Source organism: Cebus imitator, unplaced genomic scaffold (assembly GCF_001604975.1).
Source record: "Cebus imitator isolate Cc_AM_T3 unplaced genomic scaffold, Cebus_imitator-1.0 Scaffold352, whole genome shotgun sequence".
Classification (NCBI taxonomy): Eukaryota; Metazoa; Chordata; class Mammalia; order Primates; family Cebidae; genus Cebus; species Cebus imitator.
In genome coordinates this window covers 1,893,284-1,905,659 of record NW_016107667.1, presented here as the reverse complement: position 1 = coordinate 1,905,659, position 12,376 = coordinate 1,893,284, and the positions used below count along the sequence as shown (strand labels likewise).

Genomic DNA, 12,376 nt, shown 5'->3' with positions numbered 1-12,376 from the left:
TAGTAGAGACGGGGTTTCACCATGTTGACCAGGATGGTCTCGATCTCTTGACCTCGTGATCCACCCGCCTCGGCCTCCCAAAGTGCTGGGATTACAGGCTTGAGCCACCGCGCCTGGCCCTCTAATCGTATCTTTAGCACAGAGCCAGGGACATAGCCACTGCTCATGAAATCGTTGTTGGAATAAAATCTTTCCATTTCTCACTTTCCCTTTCCTCCTTCTTTCCAGGTGATGTGCTCTATGAACTCCTTCAGCATATTCTGAAGCAGAGGAAACCTCGGATTCTTTTTTCACCATTCTTCCACCCTGGAAACTCTATACACACACAGCCAGAGGTCATACTGCATCAGAACCATGAAGAAGGTACTGGAAGAGGCTTCTCTTTTCTTGCCTGAGGTTCAGACAAATTTAAGAGGTTTAATTGCTAACTTGATAAGCTGTTCTTATTCGTGTAAGTTCACTTTTCATTCACCAAACAATTATTGAGTGCTTACTATGTATAAGACACCAGGGAGAACGCCTAGGTGCATAAGATATACCCTTGGTTCCCTGAAGCTCACGATCAGAGTGAAGCAGTGAGATGGTTGTACACAGAAGCGTCACTGTATATCAGGCACCGTGAAAGTGTGGTGGAAGGGTCAATGACAGCCAGATACAGGGAGCAGGGTCAGCTCATACAGGAAGCAGCTCTGGAGCAGGCCTCAGAGCAATGGTCCCCAGCCTTTTTGGCACCAAGGACCAGTTTTGTGGAAGAGGGTTTTTCCACAGAGTTGGGGCGGGGATGGTTTCAGGATGATTCAAGTGCATTACATTCATTTCTGTTATTACTGCGTTGTAATACATAATGCAATAATTACACAAGCCACCATAATGTAGGATCAGCGGGAGCCCTGAGCTTGTTTTCCTGCAACTAGACATTCCCATCTGGGGGTGATGGGAGACAGTGACAGATCATCAGCCATGAGATTGTCACAAGGAGCACACAACCTAGATCCCTCGAATGCGCAGTTCATGATAGCGTTTGTGCTTCTACGAGAATTCACTTGCCCTCCGCTCACCTCCTGCTGTGCAGCCCAGTTCCTGACTGGCCATGGACCAGTACCAGTCAGTGACCTGGGGGTTGAGGACTCCTGCCTTGGAGATCCAGCAGGATTCTGATAAGCAAGGATGACATGAAGAACATTCCAGGCAAAGAAAATGACATAAGAGGGGGGATAAGGCTTTAAAATCGAGAGCAATTAAATGACTTGGATTATAGTCTTCTCTTCCTCCACTCTTTTATTGCAACAAATTTCAAACATACTCCACATAGAGAGAATAAAATCAATAAACCCCCCTAAGCCATCACTGTTGCCTTCACAGTGATCAACATTTTGTGCAGAGCTAGTCCAAGGAGCTTAGCCTGGAACCAGAGTGTGGAGAACTTTGATTTCTGGAATATGGAGGAAAGAAATGGGAAGTGATTGAAGATTTTTTTTTTTAGCAGGGGATAATAAAAGCTGGAGCAAGGAAATAAAAAATCCCCAAGTCTCTGAACTCAGTGTTGGCTCAGGGCTTTCTGCATCATGCACCAAAGGAGGCTGGTTAGCGTGTACTCAGTGTCGGTGTTTATTTCAAGTGTCCCGGTTGTTCCTCTTAATCACTGGTAGAAAGCAAAATACCAGAATTTAATTTAGGCCCTGGACCTAGTTCCAGAATAGGTGCTGGGGCACAGAAATAGAGTATAAAAACCTTAGTTGAGCACCATTGCATTAAACAGCTGAACAGCTTGAGCACTCAGTGATGGATCGTGCCTCTGAGGGTCACGATACCCACATCTTCCTGGTCGGATCGGTCAGACAACAGACGTCTGAAGGTGCACCCACTTCTTCACGTGTACTTTTCCTTAGGTCCAGATTACCAGGGACCTCGAACCCTGGTCCCTTGGGGCATTTCCTTAAATTGATCGATCATTCCCAAGAGCAGGGCTCACATTTCTGTTTTGTTGTTGGCAAACCAAAAAAATGAGAAGCTTCTTGTTTTCCTAATTAACACTTCACAAAAGAGAGCCTGACTCCAGGCGACTGACATCACCTCCTTGTGCCAGGCATTTCACAGCAGGGCCCCCGGCTTCCGTGATGGAGAACGAACAGCATTTCGTGCATGCTCCCTGCCTTCCTCTCATCCTTTCCTCCCCGCACTCTACCCTTGCTAAATTTAGCAGCTGCCCTCCTCCCCCAATTCGGTTTTTCATTCCTTTGCTCTTCCTGCCATGTGCATTTCCGGCTTGCATAATAGCCACCAGCCACTCCAGAGAAGAGGAGGTGGGTTTACTGAAGCTTGACATTAAGGCAAGAAATATATTACCTAGCCTGCCTTTCAGATACAAAGGGTGTGTGATGGGTTTTCTCTCTCTCTCTCATTCTTTCCCTTTCTCATTATTTTGTTTTCAGAAATCTCATTTGGAATTTCTGGCCCCACTTTATTCCTGAGTATGATGGAGGCTTGTGGTCTCTCCTCCTCACGGATCCTTCCTCTTTTCCCCTCAGCCTGATTTCACTCAGAAGTAGGTGTGTTTGTTGTTTTCATTTGCAGGAGGCCAGCAATAGAGAAAGCTTACTCTGAGAGCTGCTCTCAAACCAAGTAAATACAGATGTGCCACCGCATATGCTGTAATGAGCTTTCTCAAGTATTATCATGTCGGTGGTGGTGAGCTCCGTAGGTAAAGGAATGCAGCTAATGAGACCGAGGTCAAGGGTGTCATTGCCCTGTGGACCAGTTAGCTCTGCTTCAGACCCAGCTCTTAAAAGTCGTACATTTTCAGAGACCATTCCTTAAGCAGATGACCAGGAAGCTGAGTCTGAGAGCATGTGTTCCCTTCCTTTGTCTATTCAGGCAGGGCACATGTGCTCCGAGGAACAGGTGCACGTAACAAGGAGAGAAGTGTAGGTCTTTATCAGGTGGTATCCAGTGAGAAGTGCTATCCAAGGCACAGAGGTGATATGAAGAGGTGGCCCTCTCCATGTCCTGCCTTTCAGCTGAATGGTGCCCTTGATGACAAAGAGACCGAGTGGAGATGTGTGTGGCTCAGCACGGGTTTCCTACCTCCAGCTACTTCCTCTCTGTGTCCCTTCTTCTCCACTAAAAAGAAAAAAATCCAGCTCAACATAAATTGTTTCCAGAATCAATACTGTTACATTCAATTATGAAGGATAACAGATGATTGATGTGTGCATATGTTAACATACAGAAAGATCTGGTTCTGCAAAGATCTGTCAAATGAAATTATACATATCAAATATTACTTCCCCAGTGATTTATTATACATAACTGGGAATACAGTTTCATATAAACGTATGTTAACCCAAGATGACACGTTGCTATCAACTTGGCATAGGTAAATAGGTAGGTGGTGGGTAGGTAGGTGGGTGAGTAGGTGGGTGGGTGAGTAGGTGGGTAGGTGGGTGGGTAGGTGGGTGGGTGGGTGGGTGGGTGGGTAGGTAGGTAAGTAGGTAGATAGGTAGGTGGGTAGGAATGACGGAAGGGAGGTAGGTCAAGGCCCAACTCAGCTGTTAAGCAGTCCAGCACAGTGAAGCATGCACAGTCAAGTGCAAACACAAGGCTTCATTCAACCCCTGTGTGATTTCACCTCATCATGGCCACAAACTTAACCAGTTCAGACATTCATAATTTCACAATGGGCATTTATATCACAGCACAAATGTGTCTTGCTCAATCTAGCACGAGTTCCCCACGTGTATCCTCTATGACTGTCTTACATTGAAATCATGCCTTCCTTAGTAGCCACACGGCAGTGCCAGAAGCTAGGAAGTTGGTGTTAGCTCAGAGGTTCCCCTTCATGCCCTGACAGTAGAGGAGGACAATCATGCTTATTCAAAGCCTCTATATGTGAACATTCATTGTCTATATAATGTACTACACCATTCTGAAATCATATCATGCCTTGAGCAAAGCAGTCCTCAGATTCCACCTACCGCTGGAAAAGCCAGCATTTTCTTTTTCCTTACTTGTTAGTTATGGGAACGGAGGGCGATTTTATATAATTAGTTTAACCTTATAGTTTTTCATCCATACCAACACACTTATGACAGTGACACCAGACTCCATCAATAACTAAGCCAGGACTATAGGCAAAACCAGAACCAGAACTGTCCTCGACAAACAAACTGGGTGTGTGTGTGCGTGTGCGTGTGCGTGCGTGTGCGTGCGTGTGTGTGTGTGTGTGTATGTGTAAAATGTTTTAAAGGATGGGATCTGCAAGCCAGAAAACCAGGTCCTAACCCTTCATTCTGCCAGAACAGATCCAAAGGGCTAAGTTTCTCATCTCTCTGGCTCTGTCTCCCCAGTTATAAGGAGGGGTTAGACTAAATGGTTTCTGCAGTCTCTTACAGCTCTCAAATCCCCACGTTACATCTAAGGAATCTGAGTCTTCCTGGGCGATATGAAGATAACACATACTCCCTTCCCTCAGGGTCTTGAGCATCTAAAATCCAGAAAATCATAGCAGTGTCCTGCCTGGTGTTACTCAGAGGCAGGAGGAAAACTCTTCTGTCCTCATTGGTCTCACCTTATTGAGAACTTCAGAGAACGTTGCCCCTCTGAGAGTGTCAACAAGAGTAGCATCCTTCACTTATTTCGTCATAAGAAGCACAGTTTAAGGGCATTCTTTTTCTTTGACCGTTATGACTCATTTTGTCTGTGTAATATGAATTAGAATGCAGGTAGGTAGTTTTGTAGAGAAAAGGTAAAATAAACAATGATTTTACTTCTTTCACAGAAACCAGGAGGCAGAGCATCTTTAGAAATATCAGACCAGCAAATGACTGTAAATTTATTTTGTCACGAGCAGTTGTAATGATAACTTCTTTTCACACCTCAGGTTATTTTATTTTGGGTTTTATCCCCATATGTATATTTAATTGTCATTTGTCCTCTGATGTTGGAACTACTTGAATATTGGCCCCTGAAAGCTCGATGGCAACATAAAATGAGCTTCCCTTCTGGGCTAAAGTCTCTGAACGGGACCCGCTCCGCAGAATCACCCCATGGGATTGGACATGCTGTCTATGGGGAGAAAGAGCAAGATCTGGATTTCTCAGACATTCTCATCCCACCATCCCCTCGGAGGACCCACTAATAATTTCAGTTCTTCAGTCCCATCCTTTCTTCTGCCCCATCAGCGAGATTATGGAGCAGTGATTCTTAATCACTTTAATTTGCAGATATTCATACATGCAGGGCTGAGATCATTTCTATAGCAGTGGATGCAGTTTTAAGGTGGCAGTTCTGCTGTGGGACAGTTCTTTATTACAAGGTAAACATGGAAATTGCAAGTGGTGAGGAGAAATTTAAAGCATCCAAGTACAATTGATCTCAGTTTTTCTTACGCTAGCGCATGGGAATGGCTCGATAATGGAGAGAAGTCATTTCTTTGTGAAAGATGGAGAGGGTGACATGTGTTCTGTGATGGCCCACAGAATTTTATTTATATGATTGCTTTATTGAGGGGAATCATACCCCTCCCACCCCACCACCAAACCCAAGTGCCCAAAGACTGCTTTGGTGGCAGGAAGTTATATACAATTTTAATGAGATAATTAAAGAAGATGAGGTATATGAATCTGCTTCTTAATAACAAAACAAGAGCTAACATTTATTGGGTTCTTCTTGTGTGCCGGCCCTGTTCTAAGGTTTTTTATGTTTGAATCATTTACTCCTCACCACACTGCCCAATAAAGGTGATATTATTATTTCCACTTAATAGATGAAGAAATAAAGGTAAAGAGCAATAAAGTAACATGCTGCAAAATCAAGTAGCAATGCTGAGATTTAAACCCAGGTGGGGTTGATGCCAATGCCTGTGCTCCTTCCACTGCACAGAATGAGGAGACCAAAATACATTTTTATAAATGTTTGTGGTGCACGCTCCCTGAAAATAGAGCGAATGATTGAAAGACAAGTGGAAGTTGTGGAGATGAGGACACCAAAGCAGTTTTCAGGTCACCTGACTGGGGTACAGTGTGTGGCAGATCCTGCTTACGTTACTGCCAAATTTATACCAAAAAATGTCAAAGATGACTTTTGAGACTCCAAAGTATGTCTAGTTCATGATATTAAAAACTCGTGCTGAGTTGGACTGAATTCACCCTTGTGGATGATTGACTCCCTTGGGATTGACGGGCTTAGCATCATGGAAATCTCCCAGCCTGTGAGAACATGGATTCTGAACTAGGCACTGGCTTCTGAGAGCAGAAGCACTGGCTGTCACCCATCCCCGAGGAGCCAGCCCCTCGGTGCAGGTCACACCTTGAAAACTGGCTGCTCACGACAGCTGCTAAGTCGGCTCCAGGTAGATGCAGTCTTTAGCTGCTCAGGTCACATCCCGTCACTGGTTGTTGTGAAAGCACTCGATTCTCTAGTCCTGCTGGAATCGTATTGATGACGGCAGGGTCAAGGAGGCTGTGCTGGGGTTTGACATCTTTGTTACACATATTAGCTGTGTAATACATAACGGAGCCAGAGAGCATGCCGGCACCTAGATGCATGCACTCTAGATCCCACCTACGTGGGGTTCCATCCCAGCTCCCCAGTTTACCGGCTACGTGACTTCAGGCAGCTGCCTTTGTGTGTCATGTCTCCACCTGTAAAAGGAAAAGGACAGCATCTACCTCAAAGAGTTGACATAAGAAAGAAATTAGTTAATGTGGAAAATGTCCCTCGCATAGCCAAGCACTCAGTAAATGTTATTCATTCTTCACGATTCAGTATTTCTGATTATCATTGGGTTGTCCCCCCCTCCATCTTTTTGTGTGAATTTTTAATTGGGGTAAAATACAGATAACATTTACCAGTTTTGGCCAGGCGTGGTGGCTCAAGCCTGTAATCCCAGCACTGTGGGAGGCCGAGGCGGGTGGATCACGAGGTCAAGAGATCGAGACCATCCTGGTCAACATGGTGAAACCCCGTCTCTACTAAAAATACAAAAAATTAGCTGGGCATGGTGGCGCGTGCCTGTAATCCCAGCTACTCAGGAGGCTGGGGCAGGAGAATTGCCTGAATCTGGGAGGTGGAGGTTGCGGTGAGCCGAGATCCCGCCATTGCACTCCAGCCTGGGTAACAAGAGTGAAACTCCTTCTCAAAAAAAAAAAAAAAAAAAAAAATTTACCAGTTTAACCATTTTTAAGTGTACTTCAGTAGTGGTGAGTCTGTTCACAATGTTGTGCAGTGGTTGGATTTTCCTTCTACTTTTCTTCACCATTCTCACTATTGCAACTGCACACACTTTGTGCAAATATCAGGTTTGTGCACCTTATACACAGGGAAGGGCTGTTGCCTCCCTTGCCGTTACCCGAGAACACTTTTGTGGATTAATTGGATGCCACCTGCACTATGATTTCTGTGGCAAAATACATTTAAAGTGCCAGTCTTCATTACTTTTAGAGTGCCGCCTGTTTGAACGTGAACACTGCTTGTATTTTATGTTACCTTACAGTAGCTGGCAAGCGCTGGCGCCTCCATGACCCCTTTGGAACCTTTGTATTGCTCTTCTGGCTTTCTCCTCCTCTTAGAGCTACAGGGTTAACCTCTTGCACCCCTTTCTATTCTGGGATTCTTGAATCTGGCAGCAGGTAATGACAGGTCCCACCAGAAGCAGAACAGGTCAAGATCTTGACTTCCTGTTCTCCCTGGGAGCGGGGCCTCCGAGTACCACTTAACACCTTTTCCCCTGACCTGGCCTCATTCCAGCCTTCTGCAAGCCCTGCTTTCCTCTCCAGGACCTTTCTTCCTGCTTTGCCTCCTATATTTCAGGGCCTAGGGCAGCATGACCTTTTACCTTCTGACCCTTGCCCCTGCTGCAGTAGCATGTGTTTTGTGACAGAGTGTAGGGACTGGCTTGTGCAGGGACCCTCTTGGCCTATTTCAGGAAGGACCCCTCACCCTCCCTGCTTCCACCAGTGTCCTCCAGCTGAGGCCGCTTTTAACCCTAGGGCTAGTTTGCTGCCTTAAGCCAGAAGTTTTAGGGGCAAGAGATCCCTAGTATGCATGAATGACTCTCACAAGACAGGCAGGAAGTCTCCAAGAGACTTTCTTTACCCCTAGAGAAATGCCATCTGATGCCTTTGAGATAAGGGGCCGGGGCAGTTTGATTTCACCCCCAGAGAAGGAAGCCCTCAGTTAAGGGGCCATTTTGCCCTTTTCCCCACTCAAGGCCTCTCTGCCTTACCTCCGTGCCTCCCGTGACCCCAGGCCTTAGACATGATTGAGAGGTTTACCCAAACAGAGCAAATTGGCTTATTGGAAATCTGATCCCTTGATTTCTTAATTCACTTCTTTTATGCTGCTTTATGGAGACTAAGGAGACTCCCCCCTCTGGCCTGTGACGAGCAAGACAGCCTGCAGCCCAGGTGGTGGGGCCTCCTGTGTCGGCAGATGTGTGCGGACTCTCTGTACCGATCCCCTGGAAGGGTAGCCTGTTTGGAAGCAGCCCTGCCCAGGCCTCAGAGTACTACAAGTTACCCATTTTGTTTTGTTTAGCTCCTTTCATCAAATGCGTATAAAATTCTAGGCGCTTACATGGAGCTTATTGTTGATAACCTCAAACGTATGTGAATCATCCACTCCAAACCAGGGCATTTTTCTTCTCAGGCCCTCCAAGGGAGTTCAGTTATATTGGCATATTGGAGGGATGAAGAGGCTGGAATGCCAGGCACACAGTCAGTGGAAAGGCTCCAAACCAAGCAAGGGTTGAACCTCAGGTAACTGGAGTCGGGGATGTATTCGTTAGCTAGGGCGGCTGTAACAAAGTACCCCAAACTAGGTGGCTTAAACAGCAGATAGTCGTCATCTCACAATTCTGGAGGCTAGAAGTCCAAGATCAACGTGTGTCAGAGTTGCTTCCTTCTGAGAGCTGTGAGGGAGGATCTGTTCCATGCCTGTCTCCTAGTTTCTGGTGGTTTGCTGGCAGGCTTTGGCATTCCTTGCCTTGGAGGGCTCTGCCTTCATCTTCACCTGCATTCTTTGTATGTCTGTAAGTCCAAAGTATACTTTTTTATAAAGTATCCAAGTCATATTGGATGGTTAAAATGACTTCATCTTAACTAATTACATTTGCAGGGACCCTCTTTCTAAATAAGGTGACATCCTGAGGGTACTAGGGGTTAGGACTTCAACTTAGGAATTTTGGGGTAGAGACGTTTAACCCATAATGGGAATAAGAGACCTGGAGTGGTTTATGAAATATGGTTTGAATTCCAGCTCAAGATCTTGAGCCTTTGACTTTTGTCTAGCTCTGTGTAACATTCATACTTCCCACAATTCTTTACAAAATGACTGGGATAGGGAGAGAGTGAAACCCAGTGGACAGAGGCTTGAGTGAGCATTACCTGCTGGGGCTGTTGATTTGTGTCTCCCTGACGACCTTCTTCTCTGACCATCATCCATGGGCTTAGGGAAAGCACAATGGTGGAAATGTGATCCTGGTGTGTGAGATACAAACTTGATCTTAGCCTTTGCTCCACCCTGGAAACTTAACAGCCAAAACTTTCACCAAAGGCAGGTTTTTTTGTTTGTTTGTTTTGGTTTTTTTTTTTTTTTTTTTTTTTTTTTTTTTTTTTTTTTTTTTTTTTTTTTTTTAAGTTTACTAGTTATTCATTAGTTATAGCATGATTAAATTGGGTCAAATTTTTATGAATTTTAAGTAGAGAAACTTTTCTAATAACTAATATGAAAGGGATAAGAAATCAGACCTTTTTGTAAAGAAAATTACCACATTTAAAGTCCTGATTTATGTTGGGTTATTCAGCAGTGAGAAGAAGGGATTATTTGTGTCTAACAGAGGTCAACAAGGAAAAAGGTTTAGGATCAGAAAACACTTCCAACCAGAATGACAGTTTCTACCAGTCCTTAGTCTTTCTTCCTCCCTTCCTTCTGTGCCCTCACAGATCAATTATGTGTGGCTTTCCCTCCCTCTTCCTTGTATATTTCCCTTCCATATCAAGACATTCAGAATGAGGGCAATGTGGATAACTTCCCAGTTTTCCAGCTGGGCAGCTCACCAAGAACAAACCCAGACATCAAGGCCAGACCAAAAAAATCTTCTTGTTTTAGACAGAAGACTCCTACATCTGGGGGATTTCATGCACCCACTGTCCGCTCAGTGCATTTCCTGTGTCCGGAGCTTCTCTGCCTGCCGGCTCTGGTCTCATAAGTTTCCATGCCCTGTTGCCAACTTATAATAACAGAGGCGTCAGGCAGCAGGCTGGGAACGTCATAGCCCACTCGTACATGGGCACCGCTTTGCAGACTCAAACAAAGCTTGGAAGGTCTCATTGCAAGCTTCTCAGCCTTGACAGTGGTTGTGCCCAGACCACCAGGAGCCTGGAATTAAATACCCTCGGATCCAGTTCTCTACTGTTAATGTTATCGACTTCATCAAGTACTTCCTCTTTGAGTGATATCTGCAGAGAAATAAATAAATCAAGCTACTCCAAGTCCTGTTCCTGCCTGGATCCTGAGTCCAAAGTAAAATCTGAGTTGGATGATCCAAAGCACTATCACCCTCCGGCATTGTTCCCAAGGTCTGGGCAGGAACAGAGAGTGAAATCTCTCCAGGACATTACATCAGTTCCTCCTTTACCCTTGGCATGAAAGTTCTTCCTCTCCTGGTCCTCCCAGACTTCCTAAGACCTGCCCTGAGTGCACACCCACACACTGAGCCTTGAAGCCCAGGACATCAAAGAAAGCCTGCAGGTAACCAGATTACTGGCCAACGCCTATGACCGTTTTGAAATTTATAAGACGGGAAATGGATTCAGGAAATGGGATTTTTCAATACATAGTCCTCATCAACCTTAAGTATTTTTAAACCTTAATAAGCTTTTAAGTAAAGAGAGACATTCTGTAAATGGCATGTAGAAGAAAATATAGGAAAGTTCAAACTGGAACTCTCTTGAATAGTTGTTTACAGTAATCATATTCTGTGACAAATGAAAAGTGAACCATAGCAAAATATAAATACGTTTCTATGGCCAGCAGAATTGAGATCCATATTAGCTATAAAAGGAAAGTTTGCCTTGTCTCCAAAATATTACAGATCATTTTAGTTGGTGCCCTGTAAGCATTTATATGCATTTGGGTTAAAGTGAGAACGTTAGTGCTTGTCATTCCAACCTGTATCCTTGCAAGGTTGATTCAGCACTTAAAAAACTTTTTATGACAAGAAATATCAAACCTATACAAAAGTAAAAAGAACTGTGTAGTGAACCACCATGTACCCATCACCAGTTTTGATGATCAGCTCAAGGCCAGTCTTGCTTTCCTCTGTGATCTACCCCGTCTGCTTCACCATCCCAGATTATTTTATAGCAAATCCCAGATATATAATTTCTCTTGTAAATAGTATCCACATAGGCCTCAAAAAAAGACTATAAAATCGTAATCATAGAACCACCATATCACTTGAAAACTAGTAGTTCCTCAGTATCGTCATATAATCTACGAGTGTTCACTTTTTGCCAACCATCTCATAAATGTTCTTTACAGTTTCATCAGAATCCAAGCAACATCTATACATTGCAAATGGTTAAGTCTTTTTCAGTCTATAGGTTCCCATTTGTATCCTTCTTGTGTGTGTGTTTGAGCAGTTCCTCTCTTCAGGTTTTTTCAAAAGAGGTCAGCCATAATTAGCATATTAGTATACACAATATTATATATATATTAGTATATATAATACATATTAGTATATACTTATATGTGGTATATATATGCTATATTAGTATATACTATGTATCATACTATGCATATATAGTATATTAGTATAATCTCCCCCTGTACATAGTATCTTTTTTCCCTCTGGTTGCTTTCAAGATTTCCTCTTTATTTTCGGTTTTCAGTAGTTTTGACTCTGGTGTACCTGGGTATGGTTTTTATTTTACATATCTGACTTGAGATTCTTGGATCTTCGAATGTACTGCTGTTGATGATGTTGTTGTTACCAAATTTGGGGACTATCTAGCCATTATTTCCTAATTTATTTTACCCTGCCTTTTTCTATATTCTCCTTCTTAGACACCACTTACATGTGTATTAGACCATGTGATATTGTTCCACAGGAGGATTCGTTTTGTTAGGATTTCATTTTTACTGATCTGTCTTCAAATTCTCTAACCCTTTCTTCTCTCATCTCCCGTCTGCGATTAAGTCTCCCTAGTCCAGTCTTTCAGATATTACACTTTTCCGTTATAGACTCTTTGTTTTGTCTTTTTTTTTTCCCCATTTATTTATTTTATTGCATTTTAGGTTTTGGGGTACATGTGAAGAACATGCAAAATTGTTGCATAGGAACACACGTGGCAGTGTGATTTGCTGCCTTCCTCCC

At 43.9% G+C, this 12,376-nt stretch overlaps 1 protein-coding gene across 6 annotated transcripts in view; it reads left to right on the top strand.

Moving 5' to 3' along the window:
• The window catches only part of ETV6 (ETS variant transcription factor 6), a 251,428-nt gene that overhangs the window by 207,660 nt on the left and 31,392 nt on the right, over positions 1–12,376 (top strand). For all 6 annotated transcript variants that reach the window (XM_017506270.2, XM_017506269.2, XM_017506271.2 and 3 more), the window contains one exon: positions 229–363. In XM_017506270.2, coding sequence (XP_017361759.1) covers positions 229–363 — 135 coding nt within the window. The remainder of the gene's footprint in view (positions 1–228; positions 364–12,376) is intronic.